This window comes from Pseudorca crassidens, chromosome 16 (genome assembly GCF_039906515.1).
Source record: "Pseudorca crassidens isolate mPseCra1 chromosome 16, mPseCra1.hap1, whole genome shotgun sequence".
NCBI lineage: Eukaryota > Metazoa > Chordata > Mammalia > Artiodactyla > Delphinidae > Pseudorca > Pseudorca crassidens.
Genome location: NC_090311.1, coordinates 74,861,496 through 74,885,507, shown reverse-complemented (window position 1 = coordinate 74,885,507; position 24,012 = coordinate 74,861,496). Strand labels below are relative to the sequence as shown.

The following is a 24,012-nucleotide window of genomic DNA, read 5'->3' as shown; positions in this document are numbered from 1 at the left end:
AGCATTTTTATTTTCTTCAGATAAACAGCCAGTAATAGCCAGAAATGGAGTTGCTGGGTTGTATGGTAGCTCTGTTTTTAGTTTTTTGAGGACTCTCCATTACTGTTTTCTATAGTGGCTTTACCAGTTTACATTCCCACCAACAGCGTGTAAGCGTTCCCTTTTCTTCATATCCTCACCAACACTTTTTATTTTTCTTTTCGGTAATGGCCATTCTGACAGATGTGAGGTGATATCTCATTGTGGTTTTGATTTGCATTTCCCTGATGATCAGTGATGTTGAGCATCTTTTTATGTGTCTATTGGTCATCTGTATATCTTCTTTAGATCAATGTCTGTTCAGTTCCTTGCCTGGGTTTAATCAGATTGTTTTTCTGATGTCAAGTTGTATGAGTTCTTTGTATATTTTGGATGTTAACCCCTTGTTGGAGATAACCATTTGCAAATGTCTTCTCCCATTCATTAGGCGGCCTTTTCATTTTGTTGATAGTTTCCTTCATTGTACAAAGCTTGTTAGTCTGACGTAGTCCCACTGGGTAGTTTTTGCTTTTGTTTCCCTTGCCTGAGCAGAATATCCAAACCATTGCTAAGATTGATGTCAGAGAGCCTATTTATTTTTGAATTTTATTTATTTTTTTATACAGCAGGTTCTTAATAGTTATCCATTTTATACATATTAATGTATACATGTCAATCCCAATCTCCCAATTAATCACACCACCACCACCACCCCCTGCCACTTTCCCCCCTTGGTGTCCACACATTTGTTCAGAGAGCCTATTTTTTGTTTGTTTGTTTTTGCCACACAGCACAGCTTACAGGATGTTAGTTCCCTGACCAGGGATTGAACTCATGGCCCCTGCAATGGAAATGCAGAGTCCTAACCACTGTACTGCCAGGGGAATACGCTGTGTATGTTTTCTTTTTTTTTTTTTAATTAATTTTATTTATTTATTTTTGGCTGATTGGGTCTTCATTGCTGCGTGCGGACTTTCTCTAGTTGCGTTGAGCAGGGGCTACTCTTTGTTGCAGTGTGAGGGCTTCTTGTTGTGGTGGCTTCTATTGTTGTGGAGCATGGGCTCTAGGTGCACAGGCTTTAGTAGTTGTGGCTCGCAGGCTGTAGAGCACAGTCTCAGTAGTTGTGGCACGTGGGCCTAGTTGCTCCAAGGCATGTGGGATCTTCCCGGACCAGGGCTTGAACCAGCAAGTCCCCCCTGCATATGTTTTCTTATAGAAGTTTTATGGTTTCAGGTCTTACATTTAAGTTTTTAATTCATTTTATTTTTTATGGTGTGAGAAAGTAGTCCAGTTTTCCCAGCAAGAAGCTGTCTTTTCCCCATTGTATATTCTCACCTCCTTTGTGGTAGATCATCTCATACACTTTAAATTGTCTCTAGATTACTTATAATACCTAATACAATGTAAATGCCATGTAAATAGTTGTAAATACAATGTAAATTCTATATAAATAATTGCTGTTATGTGGCAAATTCAATTTTGCTTTTTGGAACTTTCTGGAGTTTTTCTTCCCCCAAATATTTTAATTCTGTGGTTGGTTGAATCTGTGGATGTGGAACCTGTGCATATGGAGGGCCAACTGTATATAGATATGTTTAAAAAAAAAAAGTGTCCTGACTTTATAGAATGGCTGCACTTCAGCTTTGGTTTTCATTAACTGCTGGATCTCCACAGAGTGGAGGTCCACCAATGTGCCCTAGGAGTCAGTTACTTTGTCAGTGATTTACTTTACCAGTCATTCATCTTAGCACCTATGCTGACCGCTGGCCCTGGTTGGAGGGCTTAGAGATTGGTAGTCTTTGGCTGTGGCTGGAAGCCGCTGCTTCTGCCCACTTCTGTGCTTGTATAAATTGTAGGTACCATGCTTCTAGTTTCTTTTGTCTGATACTATCCACTTATATCATCCAGAAGTTGCACAAAATTGTCTTTCTGGTGTATTCTGTTATTGGCACATTTGTTTGTTTTACTTTTGTTTTATTGTTTCTTCCACCTATATTGTTGGAGGCATCAGAGATAGATGTGTGTTTTAAGTCCACCATCTTTAATTGGAAGTGTCAGTTATTTGTGAAACTGTGTTGTTATTTCCCACTATTCTCTTGTCATCTGGTTCTGTTCTTACATTTCAGAAAATTTCTTCTCAGCCTTCAAAGCCTATTTTTCTTTTTTCTGCCAGCCTCTCAAATATTGGTGATCCCTTAAATTCTGTGCTGGTATTTTTTCTTTCCTCAATTTGTCTCCTCTGTGACCATCTGATTCACTCTGGTGACTCCAGTGACAGAGTTGCAATTTTCACCCAAATCCTTATTTTCATACTACACTTCTAAATTCCAGATTCATCTATCCAAACTTCCAGTTGATATTTCTACTTCCATGTTCTGAAGATATCTGGCATACTGTATGTCTAGCGTCTGTTTCATTGTCACTGTGCATCTACCCTGCTCTTCCTCCTGTTTCCCCAAACTTGACAAGAGGTTTCCAGAACCTCCAAGGCAGATCATGCAGACCCTCTGGGAGTAACTCTTCCTCTCTTCCTTTGCTCAGCAAGTTCCCTGTTTAGCATCTCTGCTAATAATATAGGCGACTCCCCTCTTAATAGAGGCGATCCAGCACAGATATTTACAGCGTTGGGATTACAGCATGTGAATTGGCCAGTGGGCAGGTACCTTTCCAGGACATGCACAGGACTCAGATGTTGTTCCAGAAAGGTCCTCCTTAGAGCCCACTGGATATCAGTATTTTCCCTCAATCAGAATCCAGAATGAAAAGTTCCCGATCAGGTGTAGACTCTGGGATTGGAGAAAGTGTACACATCTCCAGTGGAACTCGCACAGTAAATAGTGACAGATTGCAAACACTGCCCTCAAAAACATTCTCTCCTGTCTTCCTTAGCTTGGTACAGCTCTGTCTGCAACAAGACCCTGAGAAAAGGCCATCAGCAAGCAGTGTAGTATCCCACGTTTTCTTCATACAGCCTTATTTTGAGTTTCTTTAGCAGATGAAGGAAGAAAGCCAGAGTTTAGCACTTACACTGTTGCCTCCTGCTTGTCACAGGCCATCCACAGCACCACCTCCAGCCTCACCTTGGACTGAGCTGGAATGGGATTTTCCTGATGACAAAGATTCAAACTGGGAATTCTAGGGCTGCCAAATCCTTTCATGTCCTATATACTTGACACTTCCTCCCTGCTGCTTTTTCTTCTGTATTGCTAGGTACAAATACTAGAATTATACTTGAAAATACAGCTGGGTGCACTACAGAATCTATCATTTAGGACCACTCTGTTTAAAGGAGCATGAGTTTATAGCCCCTTTGGTTAGCTCAGAGTGCTATAACTCCAGGGAAACTTTAGAATTATTAATCTAACTACATTTAGTGTCATCTGTTCTCCAAATTTTTTTCCCAAGCTGTGACTAGCTCTTCTTTTTGATCTCTCAATATAATTTTTGAGCCAGTTAAATTTTTCAGCATTTTGTTGCCCTCAGGAGAATGAAGCCTCAGAGGACATTGCTTCCAAGTACATTTTTTACTTCCAGATTCTCTAGCCTTTTTAATCAGCTATGTTAAATCAACAGGCTAGTTTATCCTGGCATCAAACCCATTTTTGATAGAAGGGGAAATGTTTATACTTTCCCATTTTCTTCTGTTAATACTTATGGTAATATCAAACTGAGCCTCACACATTAAATGATTCACTTGAAAAAAAAAACAACAAACCAACTTTGGGATCATTGCTTCCTCGGCAACAATTAGTTTATATAACTAGGACGGAAGTGTGTATTTCCATTTCACTATTGGCTTCATACTGTTCACAGCAATGACCTAGGGTGAGTGGAGATGGGGGAAGAGAGAGAGACTGTGCCCTAAGGGAGTGTGCCAGATAATTCTGCATACATCATATACTGTCAGTCCTTTAGGGCATGGGAAGAAAATATTAGCTTATTTATATTTTTATCTGAGAAGAACAGAATTAAGCTCTCCTCATATGTGAATTGACAGTATTTAATTTATAGATAAATATAAATAAAACTGGTGGTTCCTCAAGAATTTTATGGATTAGATGAGTGATGAAATATTTGGATATCACCAACAGAATTTAAGCCAAATATATTCCCTAGTTTCCTCCCCTGAACGTTTTGCCCCTGCCTCTGCAGCCTCTATCTCATCACAGGTTCAGACCTGCTCTCCTGTCCTGTTGTACAGTCCATTGACTTGCCACATGTTTTTTCAGGTCTTCTTAACATTTCTTGCAGTTTTGACGCATATTTGCAAAGAAACTACTATTTATATTTAAGCACTGAAAGTTTTACCTGCTCAGTGAAATCCAGGGTGCTGATACTCTCACATGAACTTGCACAGAACCCCTTTATGATCTGTCTGCATTGTACATATTTGTGATATGGGTCCTTTAAGTCCTATGGTAGGTATATCTTTATATCTTTCCTTATGAGAATAAGCTCTTTGAGGCCAGGAAGAGTATATTTTTCAACTTGGAATTCTCAAAAACTAGGACACTTATAGGCACATAAAGGCATGCAGATATTTTTCCATTAAGTAATAAATTAATCCACCAGTGGTATTTCTACCATGGTTTCTTGTTTAATCACAAAGTATAACACAAAACAAGCTATATAGTAGAGGTCCTTTGTAACATGTTCTGGTCAATTTTCACCAGGATAAATGGTAAGAATTAGTCTTTAAAATTCTTTTTCCACATCACCTGACTCTGACCACTGCAGATTGAGCAGAAGTGTGTTTTTCTAGGGATCACTGTCATTCAGGGATGTGACTGTGGGCTTCACCCAGGAGGAGTGGCAGCACCTGGACCCTGCTCAGAGGACGCTGTACAGGGATGTGATGCTGGAGAACTACAGCCACCTCATCTCAGTAGGTAGGTAGCGCTTATTTCCCATGTAGACTCCCAGTATACATGTCCTTTTTTATTTACAGAAACCTGTGGGATTTTTGTAGTATATAATAATATTTAGGTTTGGGATTTACAGGTCAAGGACAATTTATCCCTTTTGGGTACCAGAAAGAATGTGTTGTCCTCTGCCCCATAACAGGATGAGATGAGCTTTTTTTTTTTTATTGTATACTCTTTGAGAACAGTGTATCAAAGACCCTGACATTCATCCAATTTGTCTCATGTCATATAATTCTGATTCACAGGGTTTTGCATCCCTAAACCAGAAGTGATCCTCAAGTTGGAGCAAGGAGAGGAGCCATGGATATTGGAGGAAGAGTCCCCAAGCCAAAGTGTCCCAGGTGAGTCCGGGAGTATGAGCCAGACGGAGTTTAGGAGGAAACCAGATCACAAAGGGGTAGTTCAGAGATTAAGGCCATTGAAATGGTCTTCAGGAATCATGTTTTAGTGGCTCTGGACCTTTGGAAGTAGCATGTTAACATGACTCAAATATCCAGTGTCATTGAATCGTGCAGTGTCTCCCCAGTGTCACTCTTATACACAAATGGTATCCTTTTTTTTAACAGATGTTTAAGTGTTCAAGTAAATAAAGTTTTGTATATGCATATACCCATGTAGCCATTGTCAAGGTGAACATATGGAACATTTTTTTAGCACCCCAGAAGGCTCCCTGGTGTCCTCCTCCCAGTAAATAACATCTCCCCCTTCTATTATCATAGATCAAGTTTGCCTGTTTTCCACTTCAGGTAACTGTAGTCATACAGTAGGTACTATGTATATATGTGCACTATGTATATACATACACACAATATGTAAATGTGTATATATACTATGTGTGTGTGTGTGTAGTGTCTGCCGCCTTTGGATCAGTACTATGTCTGTGAGATATATATGTCATATACATTAGTAGTTTGTTTATTGCTTTATATTGCTGTGCAGCGTTCCATCGTGACTATCCCAGAATTTATGTCCATTCTATTATTGAAATATAATTAGGGTACATATTTGAAACATACTTGTTTTAAAATACATTTATTTTGCATTTGGGGGTATTTGAAAAATGGTGTTATATTTTTTAATTGAAGTATAGTTGATTTACAATATTACATTAGTTTCAGGTATACAACAGTGATTCAGTATTTTTGCAGATTATACTCCATTATAAGTTATTACAAGATAATGGCTATAATTCCCTGTGCTGTACAATATATCCTTGTTGCATATCTATTTTATACATAGTAGTTTGTATCTGTTAAACCAAACACCTAATTTGTCCCTCCACCTTCAGTCTCCCCTTCAGTAACCCCTTCAGTAACCATGTTTTTTTTCTGTATCTGTGAGTCTGTTCCTGTTTTGCATATACATTCATTTGCACTATCTTTTTAGATTCTATATGTAATTGATATCATACAGTATTTGTCTTTTTCTGGCTTATTTCACTAAGCATGATATCCTCTAGGTCCATCCACATTCCTGCAAATGACAGAATTTACTTTTTTTTTATGACTGAGTACTCTTCTGTTGTATGTGTGTATATATGTGTGTGTGTGTGCATGTGTGTGTGTATATATAATTTTCTTTATCCAGTTGTCTGTCAATGGGCACCTATGTTGCTTCCGTGTCTTGGCTATTGTAAATGCTGCTGTGAACATTGGGGTGCATGTATCCTTTAAAATTAGTGTTTTCATTTTCTCCGGATATATACCCAGGAGCATTATCTGCAAATAGTGACAGTTATACCTCTTCCCTTCCAATTTGGATACCTTTTATTTTTTCTTTGTGTCTGTGATTGCTGTGGATAGGACTTCTGATACCGTGTTTAAATAGAAGTGGCAATGGTCTGCATCTTTGTCTTGTTCCTGGAAATAACAGGAAGGCTTTCAGCTTTTCACCATTGAGTATGATGTTGGCTATGGGTTTGCCATAAATGGCCTTTATTATGTTGAGATATGCTCCCTCTATACCTACTGTGATGAGAGTTTTTATTGTGAAAGAATGTTGAATTTGGTCAAATGCTTTTTCTGTGTCTAGAAAAAGCATTTTTTCTTTCATTAATGTGGTGTGTCACATTGATTTGCGGATATTGATCCATCCTTGCATCCCTTGAATAAATCTACCCACTTGATCATGGCATATGATCCTTTTTATATAATGTTGAATTTGGTTTGCTAATGTTTTATTGAGGATTTCTGTATCTATTTTCCTCAGAGATATTGGTCTGTACTTGTGTCTGGTTTTGGTATCAGGGTAATTGTCACCTTGTAGACTGAATTTGGGAGTGTTCCATTCTCTTCAGTTTTTTCAAATAGTTTGAGAAGGGTAGGTATTAGTAGTTTGTTATGTGTTTGGTAGAATTCCCCTGTGAGCCACCCAGTCCTGGACCTTTGTTTGCTGGGAGTTTTATTAGAAAAACAAACTATTGTGGGTTTTTGATTTGTAGTTACCATGTGGTTCATATATGTTGACCTAGAACTGTATTTATTTTAAACTTATAGTCATTTAAATTCAGGCACATTCTAGAAGATCTACATTCCCCCACGTTTTGGTTTTTAACATATTTTACATCTTCATGTCTATCTCTTAACTGTTTATTGTAGTTAGTTTATTTTACAAATGTTGTCTTTTAACTTTCACAGTAGCTTATTTTACTACATTTTTGCCTTTTCTGGTGGGATTTTCTCCATTCTATAGTTTCTTATTTCTTGTTGTACCTTCCTCCCACCTTTTTTCACTTAAGGAAGATCCTTTAACACTTCTTATAAGGTCAGTTTAGTATTGATGACTGTTATAGTTTTTGCTTGTCTGAGAAGTTCTTTATCTCTTCTTCAATTCTGAATGATAATCTTGCTGGGTGGAGTATCCTATGTTGGAAGGTTTTCCCTTTTAACACTTTAAATATCTCATGCCACTCCCTTCTGGCCTGAAAAATTTCTGCAGACAAATCAGCTGATACCCTTATTGGGGTTTCTTATACGTGACTCTTTCTTGCTGCCTTTAGAATTCTCTTTATCTTTAATGTTTGCCATTTTAATTATGATATGTCTTGGTGTAAGTCTCTGGGTTTTTCTTGTTTGGGACCCTCTGTGCTTCCTGGACCTGAATATTCTTTAGGTTCAGGGTTTTGAGCCATAATTTCATCAAATATGTTTTCTACCTGTTTTTCATTTCTTCTCCTTCTGGTACCCCTATAATGAGAGCATTAGTATGCTTGATGTTGTCCCAGTGGTCCTTTATAAACTATCCTTCCTTTTTTAAGTTTTTCTTTTTGCTAATCTGATTAGATTTCCATTATTTTATCTTCCAGATCACTTCTGCATCCTTCTCTATCACCTATTCTGCTGTTAATTCCATCTAGTGTATTTTTCATTTCACTAATTGTGTTTTTCACCTCCAAGTGTTTTTTTTCTGTTTTCTAGTTCCTTGTTAAAATTCTTACTGTGTTCATATATTCTTTTCACTAGTTCAGTTATCATGCTTATTACTAATGCTTTACTATCTTTAGTAAATTATATCTGTTTCATTAGTTGATTTTGTCAGGGTTTTCTTCTTGTTCTTTTGTTTGAAACAAATTCCTTTGTCTTCTCATTTTTCTTAACTTTCTCTGTCTTTGTGAAATTAGGGGAAACAGTTACCTATCCTGGTCTTGGAGTGGTGTCCTTGGGTGGGTCCCTATATGGTCTATTTGTGCCCAGTGGCTTTGGTGGGAGTATCTCCCCCCAGGGTATTCTGGCACCTACACCTTGCTGAGGGCTAGGGCTGGAGGTGGAGGGGCTAGAAGCCAGGTGTCAGCCAGGGCTCCTCCTATGCTCAGTGGTCGACACTGCCTACCAGGGCCAGGGCCGGTGTCAGGTCTTAAGTTAGTGGAGCAGAAGCCTGGAGGGTTGGGTCAGAGCTGGTTCCGTTCCCCAGAAGGCAGCAGTGGTTGGAGCAAGAGGGACTGGCGCGTGTGCCCAGTGCGAGCCAGAACACTGACTTGTCCTGGCCCACAAGTCAGTGTTCTAGGACACTCCTGATCTGCTGCCCCTCCCTGCACTGGTAGTGGCCCCCCCTCATACCATTCAGAGGTAGTGTCAGGTCCAACCTAGCTCCATGCCCCGAACTGCATGGGCTCCTCAGTAGCAACAGCCTTTGCCCTAGTGGGGAGCTGCACTGTGGAGCAAGAAGGGCTGGAGCGGGTGCTTTGTATGGGCTGGGGCACGTGCTGGGTCAGTTGCAGGAACCAGCCCAAATTCTGCAGTCTCAGTCTGCTTCCTCTGCCTGTTCCCTGAGCAAGCAAGTGTGTGCACTTCAAGAGCAGAGTCCAAGTTTCTCACAGCTCCCCACACCGCAGGTCCCACTGGTCTTCATACCAGCCAAGAGGCCTTATCTTCCTGGTGTCGGACCCCAGGGCTAGGCTGCCCAATAAGGGGTTGGAACTGCTTCCCGCCCCCCCCCCCCCAGGGAGGATCTTTGAGCCTCCTCTTCTGTGTCCCCTCCTAGGGGCACAGGTCCTGAACTGATTGTTTCTCTTCCCTTCCTTCCCAAATCTATGAATCTTTTTAATAGCCTTAGTTGTGTAAGAGTCTTTCTGCCAGTCTCCACATTGTTTTCAGTGAGACCTGCTCCAAAATAGATGGTTCCTGGGGGGAGGTGAGCTAAGTGTCCTCTACTGCTGCCATCTTGATTTCCTCTTCTGTAAGTATTCTTGTGTATGTCTTTTGGAGGACCTAAAGTCTTATTTTTGTTAGCTGTAGAGCCAGAAATATACTTAGCTTTAGTAATATTTAAACTGTTTTCCAAAGTAATATTTAAACTGTTTTCCACCAGCTATGTAAGAGTTCCAGTTACATTACATCCTTCTGAGAACTTGATAGTCAGTCTAATTAATTTTATTCATTCTAGTCATTGTGGTGTGTTACTAAGTTTTAATTTCCATTTCTCTGATGACTAATGATGTTGAGCATCTTTTCATATGTTTGTTGCTTATTTGGATATCTCCTTTAGTGAAGTGATTATTCAGGTCATTTACTTTTTTTATATTACTAGGTTGTTGGTCTCTTACTGATTTAGAAATGTTTAACAATATATATATTCTGGGTATGAATCTTTTGTCAAATTTCATGTATTGCAAAGTAGCTTCTCAGTTACATCTTATCACTTTCTTAATGATATCTTCTCATAAACAGAAGCTTATTAAAAAGACTGTCCTTCCTTCCACTGAATTGTGGTTTTTTTTGCAATTCACCTTTTATTTCCTTTTTTTTTTACGACTATGTAACTAGAACCCAAGTTTGTGGATGAAGAGATAACCGTGACAGACAGGCCCCTTAGAGAATGAAGGGAGTTCAGTCAGACATCCAGAGTTAACACACTGTGTTCCCCAACGTTGGAGGTTTGCTGTAGAGCTGGGCAGTTTCAAACAGTTGACGTTTCTATGTTTGGGCAGCCTAAGAGTGCTTGTATGATAATCATATAAGATGGTGAGGTGGGCATGGGCCCCAATTACTTATTACCTCTTTTCACATGGTGGAGCTAAGTGAAACTGTTAAAAAAAATATTTCTCCAGCTTTTAAAAATACAAAGAATGATTTCCAGAATTCCCCAGGAAGTAAGAACTGTTCCTTTTGAGTTGAAGAACGTATTGTATTTTCTACTTCACTGCAGAGGTACTTCCTACTCTAAAATATCATCATCTTTTCATCCACATACAAATTGTGGAACAGAGGGGAACTGGGGCCAGGCACAGAGTATGAAGAGGAATAATTTCACATCAGGTGGGCTGGAAGCCAATAGCTGAGTTTTTTTAAAATTTTTTATTGGAGTATAGTTGATTAACAATGTTGTGTTAGTTTCAGGTATACAGCAAAGTGAATCAGTTTTAAATATATATATGTATCCATTCTTTTTCAAATTCTTTTCCCATATAGCTTATTACAGAATATTGAGTAGAGTTCCTTGTGCCGTAAGGTAGGTCCTTATTAGCTACATAGTAGTGTGTATATGTCAATCCCAATATCCTAATTTATCACTTGCCCCCGTATTTCCCCTTTGGTAACCATAGGTTTGATGTCGAGATCTGTGAATCTCTTTCTGTTCTGCAAATAAGTTCATCCATTTCATTGTAAAATTAGATTCTACATATAAGTGATATCATACGATATTTGTCTTTCTCATTCTGACTTACTTGGCTTAGTATATGATAACCTCTAGGTCCATCCATGTTGCTGCAAATGGCATTATTTCATTCCTGTTTATGGCTAATATTCCATGGTATATATATGTACCACATCTTCTTTATCCATTCCTCTGTTGATGGATGTTTATGTTGCTTCCATCTGTTGGGTATTGTAAATAGTACTGCTATGAACATGGCCGGGGCAGGGTGTGTGTGTGTGTATCTTTTCGAAGTATGGTTTTCTCTAAGTATATGCCCAGTAGTGGGACTGCTGGGTCGTAGGGTAGTTCTATTTGTAGTTTTTTAAGGAACCTCCATACTGTTCTCCATAGTGGCTGTATCAATTTACATTCTCACCAACAGTGCAGGAGGGTTCCCTTTTCTCCACACCCTCTCCAGCATTTATTGTTTCTAGATTTTTTTGATGATAGCCACTCTGACCAGTGTGAGGTGATACCTCATTGTGGTTTTTGATTTGCATTTCTCTGATGATTAGTGATGTTAAGCATCCTTTCATGTGTTTGTTGGCAATCTGTATATCTTCTTTGGAGAGATGTCTATTTAGGTCTTCTGCCCATTTTTGGATTGGGTTGTTTTTTTGATATTGAGCTGCATGAGCTGCTTGTAAATTTTGGAGATTAATCCTTTGTCAGTTGCTTCGTTTGCAAATACTTTCTCCCATTCTGAGGGTTGTCTTTTGGTCTTGTTTACAGTCTTCTGGTCCTGTTTACAGGTTTCCTTTGCTGTGCAAAAGCTTTTAAGTTTCATTAGGTCCTGTTTATTTCTGTTATTATTTTCATTACTCTAGGAGATGTATCAAAAAAGATCTTGCTGTGATTTATGTCAGAGCATGTTCTGCCTATGTTTTCCTCTAAGAGTTTTATAGCATCCGGCCTTACATGTGAATTGCAGTTTTATCTTTGTCATCTATCAGGTGATCATATATGTATGTTTCTGGGCTTTCTTTACTGTTCCATTGACTGATTTATCCATCTTTATGACAATACCACACTGTCTTTTATTATAATATTATAAGTCTTGACATCTGGCAGAGTTAACCTTCTAGGTTTGCTGTTTTCTTCATGATTCTTGGGTATTCTACAGCATGAATGTTGCCAAGAACATCTTTAGTCTACACAATGTATTAAAATGATATCTATGTTTTTAGACATTCTGGACAATTCTATACTGTTATAGGTCTTTTGTATTTTCATTAACAAGGTGATTCTAAAATTTAATTTCCATAAATACAGACACACCTGTTAGGACGTTATTTGGGATTGCATCACTCATTTGGGGGAGAACTGACATCTTGACCAGGGTATACCTCTACTTAGGTCTTTAAATTCTCAGTTGAGCAGTTTTGCTGATTTTTCTTTAAATATATTCCTAAATATTTTATATTATTTTTGTCTTTATACTAGCATTAAACAATTATAGAAAAAACTTTGTTTGCACATTTACCTTGTATCCTGCAACCTTGCTGATGAATTCACTTTTTCTGTTAGTTGTTTTGTAGATTTGTAAAAATTTTGCATGTAAACAATTCTGTCATTTATGAATACAGACTTTTTTGCCTTTTGTACTGGCATTCCTAGCCCGTAGAGTGTCATACAGAAGTTCTGACCTCAGGGAGATACTGTTCAGTATGTTACCATTAATTTTGATGTTAAGGATTTCTGTAAATGCCCTTTATCATTTTAAGGACGTTCTCTTCTAGTCCTCGAGTTTTTAAAAAAAAAATCATGAATTCAGTTTTGTCAAATGCTATCTATCTCTGTATGAGATAAATCGTATGGCTTCTCCTACTTATTCTGTTCATACTGGTGAGTAGTCTTGATTAAACCAATCTCATATTTCTGAAATACATCATCCTTGATCAGAATGTATTCAGTTTTTATAATCACTGAGTTTTTCTGAGTTTTTCTGTGTGTATTCTGTAGCTATCCTTTGTTGTAATCTTTCCAGGTTTGGGGTTGGAGACTGTCCTATTTTCGTAAGATGAGTTGAGCATTGTTTCATGATGATTTTTCAAGATTGTGTTATTTATTTGCAAATTCAAAAAGCCATTTCAGTCTGAAGTTATTTTTATGGAGATTTAAAATTTCAGAGTTAAATTTTTTACCTTGATTAATATAAATACAATACATGTAGTTTCTGGAACAGAACACATGGTGAAATATTATTTACGTAAAACCAAATAACAACTGTGTAGTTCCAACGTACCTTAATATCTTACTCTTGGTGCAGTGAGACAGAAGCTAGGTGTCCTACACATACACACAAAGTTGGTATTGCAGGTGAAGAACACTGATAAAATGAATCTGGGCTTGCTCCTGTAGAAGGGAGAGGTAGCTGTCCCACTCTTTTAAAAGGAGAAAGAAAAACCTTTGCTCCCTTGGGGAGGATCCTGAATTCTTTCTTTAACCTTTTGGTATATAAATTTCTTCAGGGGAAAAAAAAGACCACTGTCTCCAGCTTCACACCTAGGATGTCATCAGGGCTCCCAGGTTTCAGCACCTGCACTGAAATGTAAATCTCTCTAGAGTTCTACCCTTAATAATTACTCTCCCAATCTCATTCTTTGACCTTAGGTTCCAAGTTTCATTAACATTTGCTCACAAAGGCCTAACTGTGTAGAAAAGTAACATTATTTTCCAGAGTCCCACAGTGCTACTCATTTTACTTCTCCATAGGTGACTTCTGGCCGGTTTTTCTACCTATGTGCTATTCCTCATTTTGTTTTAGCCTTTTAACAATGAAGGTCTGTGGTAGAAAGCTGGATAGTTTCCTCTTCAAATTCTTCTCTTAGCCTTTTGCCTGGCCCAGCTGTACCCAGGTGCAGCAGGGTATACTAATATTTTGCCTACACTTTGCCTTGGTCTGCAAGGAAGAAGTCTGTGGCACATTTTGCCATCCATACAACTCTGGCCAGTCAGCTGAAGCTGATTTAAATGCCTTCCAGGCTGAGGCGGGATCATGTATCATTTCAGCTAAATTTAGGAAAAAATTCCACACCTCTTTCTAGTGGAATAACAGCACTATAGGTAAAACTCCTCACAGACTGAGAGTCTGAGGTCTACTTTCTTACACTACCAGGTGTTTGCACAAATACTTGAACACTATCCCTAGGTGCAAATCACACACATATTCTGATGTAGTAGCCACAAAATAACACAAAGTTGTTTTTTAAAAATTACCCTTGTGAATGATGTCAGCATCATGGCAGTTTGAGATATTCATTTTGTCACTCCCCTTCAACCATCTGTAACTCAAGAAATCCTCTGCCCAACACACCAGGACACCAAAGAAAGAGTTCCATACATCTACAGGTGGGTGGATGAACACAGAGGAGACAGAACCAGGGGAACAGCAAGGAGTAGATGACAGTAGATGAAAATGGGCAATTTATAGGGGATTAACAGCTGGGCTTACCCAAAGAAAAATATAGTCATTCTAGATTTGTAAAATGATGGCTAAAAAATATGTTTGTCTCAGTGATACTTTAAAAAAATATATTGTCGGGCTTCCCTGGTTGCACAGTGGTTGAGAGTCCACTTGCCGATGCAGGGGACATGGGTTCATGCCCCGATCCGGGAAGATCCTGCATGCCGCAGAGCGGCTGGGCCCATGAGCCATGGCCACAACAGTGAGAGGCCTGCGTACCACAAAAAAAAAAAAATTATATATATATACGTATATGTATATGTGTGTGTGTGTGTGTGTGTATATATATATATATATATATATATATATATATATATATATATAGTCAGTTCTCAACGGCTTAATTTCCCAAGTATACAAACAGCTCATACAACTCAACAACAACAAGATAACCCAATCAAAAAATGGGCAGAAGACCTAAATAGACGTTGCTCCAAAGAACACAAAGATGATCATGGTCAATAGGCACGTGAAAAGATGCTCAACATCACTAATTATTAGAGAAATGCAAATCAAAACTACAATGAGGTACCACCTCACACTGGTCAGAGTGGCCATCATTAAAATGTCTACAAATAACATGCTGTAGAGGGTGTGGAGAAAACGGAACCCTCCTACACTGTTGGTGGGAATGTAAATTGATACAGCCACTATGGAGAACTCTATGGAGGTGGAGGTTCCTCAAAATACTAAAAATAGAATTGACATATGATCCCACAATCCCACTCCTAGGCATATATGCAGACAAAACTCTAAGATACATGCACCCCAATGTTCATAGCAGCACTACTTACAATAGCCAAGACATGGAAGCAACCTAAATGTCCACTGACCGAGGAATGGATAAAGAAGATGTGGTACATATATACAATGGAATCTTACTCAGCTATAAAAAAAGAATGAAATAATACCATTTGCAACAACATGGATGGACCTAGAGATTATCATACTAAGTGAAATAATTCAGAAGGAGAAAGACATATACCACATCACTTATATGTGGAATATAAAATATGACACAAACGAACTTACATATGAAACAGAAATAGACTCACGGATATAGAGTACAGACTGGTGGTTGCCAAGGGGGAGGGATGGAGTGGGTGTTTGGGATTAGCAGATGTAAACTAGGATATATAAGAGTGGATAAACAACAAGGTCCTCCTGTACAGCACAGGGAACTAGATTTAATATCCTGTAATTAACTATAATGGAAATGAATATGTAAATATATATATATATATATATATATATAAAAATAACTGAGTCACTTTTTTGTATACCAGAAACTAACAACATTGTAAATCAACTATACTTCAATAAAGTAAATTTTTAAATATATACTGTCAGTTTTTGGACATTAAACTCAAGGATATAGAATACTGTAGATAGTAGAGGAGTAAAAACAACCACACATAATCATAAGGTAAAGGTAAAAGAAATTTCTAGGACCAGGTTTAGAATTTTATTCCTTATGGTTTTCATGGTATACAGAGATGTTGAAACATGGATATGAAAGCAGGATTGAAAACTGATATGAAGGTGAAATCTGGGGGAAAGCCAGAAGGGATTGAAACAGGGTTTGATGGTCAGGAGAGGTCCACTGCTGACCAACTCTGATGTAAAGGGAACATACCATACCTACAATAGAGCTGTAAGTCTGAATCTGTGGCAAGTTTGCTCTTTTGTTGCTTATTTTTATTCCTCATGAATCAGAGCTAGAAAAGAAGTACTGTTCCTTTATGAGTTAGGGCTCTTAGAATATTGATTTCTTGCTGCTGGGTAGAATGGAAAAGAGAGAGAAGACTGGACATATACACTCTTGTCATATTCTAGGCATGGAAGAGATAAGACCTAAACTGATCAACTCCCCGAAACCTAATGCTAACTATTTCCTCCAAATATCCTTGTGAACTAATCTTTCTTGTCACTTTATTTCAGAATTAATTAATAGCAGTAGAAACTATTCAAGAAAGAAGTTTGATGAGTTTAACAAAGGTAGAAAATGGTTCCATGATGAAAAGCATGAAGGAATTCACTCTGAAGAGAAACTTTATGAATATAATAAAAATGGGAATGGCCTCTGTCTTAATGAAGACTCTGTTCAGCATCAAAAAATTCAAATTTTGGAGCAACCTTTTGAATACAGTGAATGTAGGAAAGCTTTCCAAGAGAATTCACTCTTTGTTATACATAAGAATCCTTACACAGGACAGAACACCTGTGAATACACTGAATACAGAAAAACCTTCTGTGATATGTCATCTCTCTTTGCTCATCAGAGAACACATCCAAAAGAGAATCATTATGAATTTAATGAATGTGGAGAAAATTTCTTTGAGGAATCCATTCTCTTTGAACATAATGTTCACCCTTTGAGCCAGAAGTCAGATCTCATTCCAATTCAGAGAAGCCACTCAATTGACAGTATTATTGGATATAATGAATGCGGAAATTTTTTCAATGAAAAATTAGTCTTTGGCATACAACAGAGCATACAAACAGGAGAAAAACCCTATGAATGTCATGAATGTGGAAAAACCTTCAACAAGAAGTCAGCCCACACAAGACATCGGAGAACCCACACTGGGGAAAAATCCTGTGAATGTCATGAATGTGGGAAAACTTTCTGCAAGAATTCAGACCTCATTAAACATCAGAGAATTCATACAGGGGAGAAACCTTATGAATGTCAAGAATGTGGAAAATCCTTCAGTGAAAAGTCAACCCTCACCCAACATCATAGAACACACACAGGGGAGAAACCATATGAATGTCATGAATGTGGAAAATCCTTCTCATTTAAGTCAGTCCTTACTGTACATCAGAAAACACACACAGGGGAGAAGCCCTATGAATGCTATGAATGTGGGAAGGCCTTTCTCAGAAAATCAGACCTCATTAAACATCAAAGAACTCACACAGGAGAAAAACCTTATGAATGTAATGAATGTAGGAAATCCTTCTCTGAGAAGTCAACGCTCACTAAACATTTGAGAACTCATACAGGCGAGAAGCCCTATGAATGTACTGAATGTGGAAAATTTTTCTGCTACTACTCAGGTTTCACAGAACATCAGAGGAGACATACAGGAGAGAAACCTTTTGGATGTAATGAATGTGGGAAAAACTTCCGTCAGAAATCAGCCCTAATTGTTCATCAGAGAACTCATGTAAGACAGAAACCCTATGAATGTAATGAATGTGGAAAGTCATTCTGCGTGAAGTCAAAACTCACTGCACATCATAGAACACACACAGGGGAGAAACCCTATGAATGTAATGTTTGCAGGAAATCATTCTATGTGAAGTCAAAACTTACTGTACATCAGAGAACACATTTGGGAAGAAACCCTATAAATATAATAAATGAGGGAAGTCACTCTGGGTGAAGTCAAGAGTTTATATAACAAAGAACACAAAGCAGGGAGAAAAATCTATTAAGATTTTGAGAACATCTTTGGTCTAAAGTCAGTTCTCGTAATACAGCAGAGAACTTACAGAGGGAAGAAAATAATATGAAGATATTCTGGACATAGGAAAATTTTCTACTGGAATTTGAACCATACAGTGCATCAGAAAGCTCAGAGTACAGAAAACCTATTGGTGAATGAATACAGGGAACCTTCTGCCCAAAGCCACACCTCACTAAACATCAGAGAAATCACACAGGGTAGAAACCTCTATCAGTATTCATAAAGAAGACTTCATCCACAGGCCAGAGAAAAGGCACAAACTATATAGCAAATTATAGGAAAGCATTTACTATGAGTTGGTGTTTTATTGGACTTGTGTGAAATGTTTGAAGTAGCATTTCAGTGGATATCAGATAGTAATTTAAGTGGGTAGAAGCTTTAAGTTAAACCTAAGCTTATCATACATCAGAAATTTTGAACTGAAGTGTCTAGCATTTAGGAAATGTGGAGAATGTTTGCATTTAGACATAGCATTTATACAATTTGGCCTATTGCTGGGTGTGCTATTCCTTCCACTTTAAGGTACTGGATATCAGCTGGAACCAGGGGGTTATAAGCAACTCACATGTTTATTGCTGAGGCATATGGAAAGCAAGGGAAGATTTTTAGCAAGGGGACCCACCTGCAAGATTTTCTGATGTCCAGGTAGAGAGAGATACCCTGGTCTTGGTGATATACATAGGACAGGAGCTTGCCAGCAGGATTTCTGATTAATTGTGAGGCTGACTAATTTTGAGTGGCCTGTCCTGAAATGGTGGATCAAAGGGGCAATGTAGGTTCCTTGAATGCAGCTACCTGGTGTAGTGGAAATGGTATGAAATATAGGTAGTTTCTGCCTTACCAGTGTTTAACAGTTTGGCCAGATGCCATCCTGCTGTGAAGTGACTTACTGCAACCAACTTAACATGTTTCTTTAAAAAGCAGAACATTCATGTACAAACATATACATTGTTAAGTATGGAACTTTAAAAAGCACAAATAGATTTTACTACTGAGATACAGTAGTTTGCAGCAGACCAGTGCACTCACTAAGAACAACTAGAAAAGCAGTTCACAAAAAGCATCTATTTACTTGCAACCTATTGCAGAAGCAAAGAGGGCTAGAATGGTAATATTCAGGAAGGGAGTGAATGACAGAAAGTATATGGGAAAATATAGCTGTTTTTCCTGGGAGCACTTGCCAATTCTGGCTACAGGGAGGAACCTGAATATTGGGCTTGGCTCAGGCAGAGGGCTATAGCTTGGTGGGGCAAGGGGGGTTAGGGTGCAGGGAGACCAGAAGCCAGGGAATGGTGACCTTTGCCTGTCAAGGCTGGAGTGAAAAATTCTGAAACATGAGAGGCTTCAAACACATAGCCAGTTTCTCAAAATTTTGAGAATACTGACACAGGGCAGGAACTTGAAAATCTAATCTCAAAAACACAAGTAGATGTTCTTTTTCAGTACTGAGAAAAAAATGAATAGAATTCAGGAACTGCCAGGAGGATGGGCCCCTGGCAAACACAGCATGCTATCAATAAAAGCACAAGGTCATACCAGAGGTAGATTGTACCTTACCCAAACTGCAAACAATCTGAGTCATATTTAAAAATCTACCAGAAAGAAAACTCATAGGAACAGATGGCTTCACTGCACTTGTTCTAAATATTAAAAAAAGACATAATACCAAACTTTTATAAACTTTTCCAGAGATAGGAAGATAGGAACTTTCCTATTCACTTTATGAGGCCAGTACAACTTTGATACCAAAACCTTTAAGACATTTCAGGAAAGTAAAGTTACAGACCACTATCTTATGAATTTATATACAAAATCCTAAAATTAAAAAAATTCCAGCCATATCAAAGGACAATATATCTTGACTAAATGATGTTCACTAGAGGAATCAAAGGATAGATTTAGTATTTCAAATTCAATCCATTTGGCCTTCTACTCCTCTCTCTCATTCTCCTTTCTCCCTTTGCACTTTGTATATTTCTCTTCTGCCTTCCCTTCCTAGCGTTGAAGAGGCAGAATAGGCCTGCCGTGAGGGATGAGAAAGGTGTTGTGGTGATGTGCCAACCTGCATCAAGAGTGCTGGGGGCAAATGGAAGAGATGGTTAGCATGGCTGAGATACTGGTAACATTGAGCAGATAAGTAAATGTACTGAAGATGATGAAAGCCAGGTTCCTCGCTGTTAGAAAAGGTATCTGTAAAAATGGAAAGGGGGGAAGGTAGAAAACCACCTGGAGTGTTGGACTGGAATGATACTCATTTTAACTACACAGAAATAATTATAGTAGTCATTGTGTGTGTGTTTGTATGTATTTTATGGATCTGTCTACTGACAGCTCAGTAGCACTGAGCACACCAATTACCAGGTTATTAATTACTAAATACTATCCTCCCACCAAAAATGGAGGAGGTCTCTGGAGTGATAGCTTATTCCAAGTCAGAGATGGGGAGAAATATCTACCAGACAATAAGAAAATGTTCTAAGAATTATGGAAACATGTCAAAAGAACCACCTTGGACAGGTTCCAGTGGCCAAATTTGAGACAGTTTGATCAAAACAAATAAAAATAGCATCATAATATAAGTGACTTAAAAATGTGAATCCAATAATTTGTAGATATAAATAAGTGAATAAATACATAGAGGAGGGAAAGCTTTCTTTATAAGCCAACTAATAAATGTAGGAGGAATAATGGCAATAGAAGAAACACTATTTGGCAACCATCATACTGGTGGTTGATTCAGTAAGTAGGTGCCAACATAGGCTAGAGTTTGTGGGTAGAAGTTTAATGAAGAACAGGTATTGGCATTATCTCCAAATATTTCGCCACAAAATACTAATCAACTACCAAGGTGAAAATGGTGATTTTTATGATAAACCTGGCAGACACCAACATAAGTGATCAAAGTTCACTTCACCAATGGTAGGACAGGTCAACGTAATGTACTCCCTGGTGAGATGCTCTGAGAAGAGCCAACACATTTGTGCTGTATTCTTACCAAGAAAGCATAGCCAGAGTATGCTAATGCGGAAATATCAGATGAACCCCCTTGAAAGGTTATATTATAGAATGTAAAGCCTGTATTTAAATTGTCAAGGACATAAAAGGAAAAGACTGGGAGACTGTTCCAGGTTGGACTAGACTGAAGATGTTTTAAAATAAAAACAAAAAGGAAAAATAGAATAGTTGGGACAATAAAGAGTGTGTAAATTCGATGGTAGTGTTTATTTCCAGACTTGGGTCCATAGGTAAGTAAGTGTTTTGTTTCAGGAAAATACACACTCAAGTACATAGGGGAAACGAAGTCTCGTGTCTGCAGGTTATTTTCAAATGCTTTAGAAAAAGAGTAATGAGTGTGTGTGTGTAGACACAGAGTTCAAGTATGTGCTCAAGGGACAGATGGAGGAAATGCAGTGCACAGGGGGAAATGGGAATGAGTTTTTTCTACTAGTGACTTTAGTAAGTTTGAAATCATATCCAAGCAATACTTAAAAGTTTAAGTTAATTGTTGTAGCCTACCACATTAAAAAAATAAGTTAAACAATATTAGTGTCTCAGTAGGTGTGGAAAACATTTGATAGAACTTTACACACATTCATGATTAAAAAACTACACTAGGAATAGAAGGAAACTTCATTAAAAACAAGTAAAAAGCTAATATACAACAAACATCAAATTAAGTAGACGAATACTGGAATATTTCTTCCTGATATTAATAAGGGGACAAGGACCTCCCTGGTGGTGCAGTGGTTAAGAATCAGCCTGCCAGTGCAGGGGGCACGGGTTCAAACCCTGGTCCAGGAAGATTGCCACATGCCACTGAGCAACTAAGCCTGCGTGCCACAACTACTGAAGCCCACGTGCCTAGAGCCCGTGCTCCACAAGAGAAGCCACTGCAATGAGAAGCCCGCACATCACAACAAAGAGTAGCCCCCACTTGCCACAACTAGAGAAAGCCCGCACGCAGCAATGAAGACCCAATGCAGCCAAAAATAAATAAATTTAAAAAAATAATAATAAGACAAGAATGCTTGTTACTGCCACCACTACTATCTAACAGTGGACTGAAGGTTTTAGCTAGGTCAGGTCAGTAAGGCCAAATAAAATCAAAAATAAGACCTAAAAACTGGGAGGATTGAAGTAAAACTCATTATTTGCAGGTAATACCATTGTTTACATTTAAAAGTCTATGGAAAAATTATTAGAAATATGTGAATTTAGCAAACTGGCTATATAAAAATTATATTTTTATGTATAAACAACCAATAGAAAAATTAGATGATGCCAGGAGAATTGCATCCTTCCTGGATAGGGTGGCAAAGAACAGATTTATTCTCCTGCCTGGCATAATTGGGGAAAGGGGAAACAGAAAAATAAAGGAAATAATTATGTTCAAGTCACTGGACATACAATAGCCCTAAAACAGTTCCAGAAATCCAAAAAGTGCATCACAAAATTAAGAGAAGTTCAAAGACAAAAATAAATGAAAGGGTGTTAAGAATGACTTGTGGGGAGAAGACAAGATGGCAGAGTAGAAGGAAGTGAACTCACTCCTTACGGAACCATCAAAATCACAATGAACTGCTGAACAACCACTGCCAAAAAATAAATAAATAATGCTAGAACCTACCAAAAAAGATACCCTACATCCAAAGACAAAGAAGAAGCAACCAAGAGACAGTAGGAGGAGCACAATCACAATAAAATAAAATCTCATATATGCCGGGTGGGCGACTGTCAAACTCGAAAACAGTTATACCACAGTTCTCCCACAGGAGTGAAAGTTCTGAGCTCCCAGCCTGGGGGTCTGACAACAGGAGGAGGAGCCCCCAGAGAGTCTGGCTTTGAAGGCCAGCGGGGTTTCATCACAGGAATTCCGCAGGACTGGGGTAAACAGAAACTCCACTCTTGGAGGACGCACAAGGGTCTTGTGTGTACCAGGACCCAGGGAAAAAAGTGGTGACCTCATGAGAGACTGGGCTAGACTTACCTGCTCGTGTTGGAGGGTCTCCTGCAGAGGCAGGGTTGGCTGTGGCTCACTGCAGGGACAAGGACATTGGTGGCAGCAGTTCTGGCAAGTACTTACTGGCCTAAGCCCTCTTGGAGGCTGCCATTTTCTCACCAAGACCTGGCCCCACCCAACAGCCTACAGGCTCAGTGCTGGGACACCTCAGACCAAACAACCAACAGGGCAGGAACACAGCCCCACCTAACAGCAGACTGGCTGCTTAAAGTCCTCCTGAATAAACTGCTGCCTGATAAACACCCCAACATGGCCCTGCCTACCAGAACGACAAGACCCAGTTCCACCCACCAGTGCGCAGGTACCAGTCCTTCCCACCAGGAAGCCTGCATAAGTCTCTTAGCCAGCCTCATCCACCAGGGGGCAGGTAGCAGAAGCCAGAAGGAACTACAACCCTGCAGCCTTCAGAATGGAAACTGCAATCACAGAAAATTAGACAAAATGAGACAGCGGAGGAATACGTCCCAGATGAAGGAAAAAGATACAACCCCAGAACACCACCTAAGTGAAGTAGAGATAGGCAATCTACCTGAAAAAGAATTCAGAGTAATGATAGTAAAGATGATCCAAGATCGTGGGGAAAAAATGGAGACATAGATGGAGAGGATACAAGAAGTGTTTAACAAAAACCTAGAAGAACTAAAGAACATACAGATGAACAATACAATAACTGAAATGAAAAATACACTAGAAGGAATCAATAGAATAACTGAGGCAGAAGAATGGATAAGTGAGCTGGAAGACAGAATGGTGGAAATCACTACCATGGAACAGAATAAAGAAAAAAGAATGAAAAGAAATGACGACAGTCTAAGAGACCTTGGGGACAACATTAAACACACAAACATTTTCATTATAGGGGTCCCAGAAGGAGTAAGAGAAAGGACCTGAGAAAATACACGAAGAGATAATAGCTGAAAACTTCCCTACCATGGGAAAGAAAATAGTCACCCAAGTCCAGGAAGGGCAGAG

The 24,012-nt window shown here is 38.7% G+C and overlaps 1 protein-coding gene and 1 long non-coding RNA gene across 18 annotated transcripts in view; one reads left to right on the top strand and one right to left on the bottom strand.

Moving 5' to 3' along the window:
* Positions 1-21,230, top strand: part of LOC137209357 (zinc finger protein 37A-like) — a 69,463-nt gene extending 48,233 nt beyond the window's left edge. For 4 of the 5 annotated variants that reach the window (XM_067710975.1, XM_067710973.1, XM_067710974.1 and 1 more), the window contains 3 exons: positions 4,781-4,907; positions 5,189-5,284; positions 16,486-21,230. In XM_067710975.1, the coding sequence (XP_067567076.1) occupies positions 4,781-4,907; positions 5,189-5,284; positions 16,486-17,936 (1,674 nt within the window). In that variant the 3' untranslated portion in view covers positions 17,937-21,230. Of the gene's footprint in view, positions 1-4,780; positions 4,908-5,188; positions 5,285-6,007; positions 10,697-16,485 lie in introns of those variants that run through there. The other variant, XM_067710977.1, reaches the window with a different exon arrangement.
* The window catches only part of LOC137209366 (uncharacterized), a 107,531-nt gene that overhangs the window by 6,951 nt on the left and 76,568 nt on the right, over positions 1-24,012 (bottom strand). For 7 of the 13 annotated variants that reach the window (XR_010936016.1, XR_010936014.1, XR_010936020.1 and 4 more), the window contains one exon: positions 12,544-14,755. The exons of 1 other annotated variant lie outside the window; for it this stretch is intronic. This is a non-coding gene — a long non-coding RNA (uncharacterized lncRNA). Of the gene's footprint in view, positions 1-12,543; positions 14,756-24,012 lie in introns of those variants that run through there. 5 more of the 13 variants (XR_010936015.1, XR_010936021.1, XR_010936018.1 and 2 more) reach the window with 3 other exon arrangements.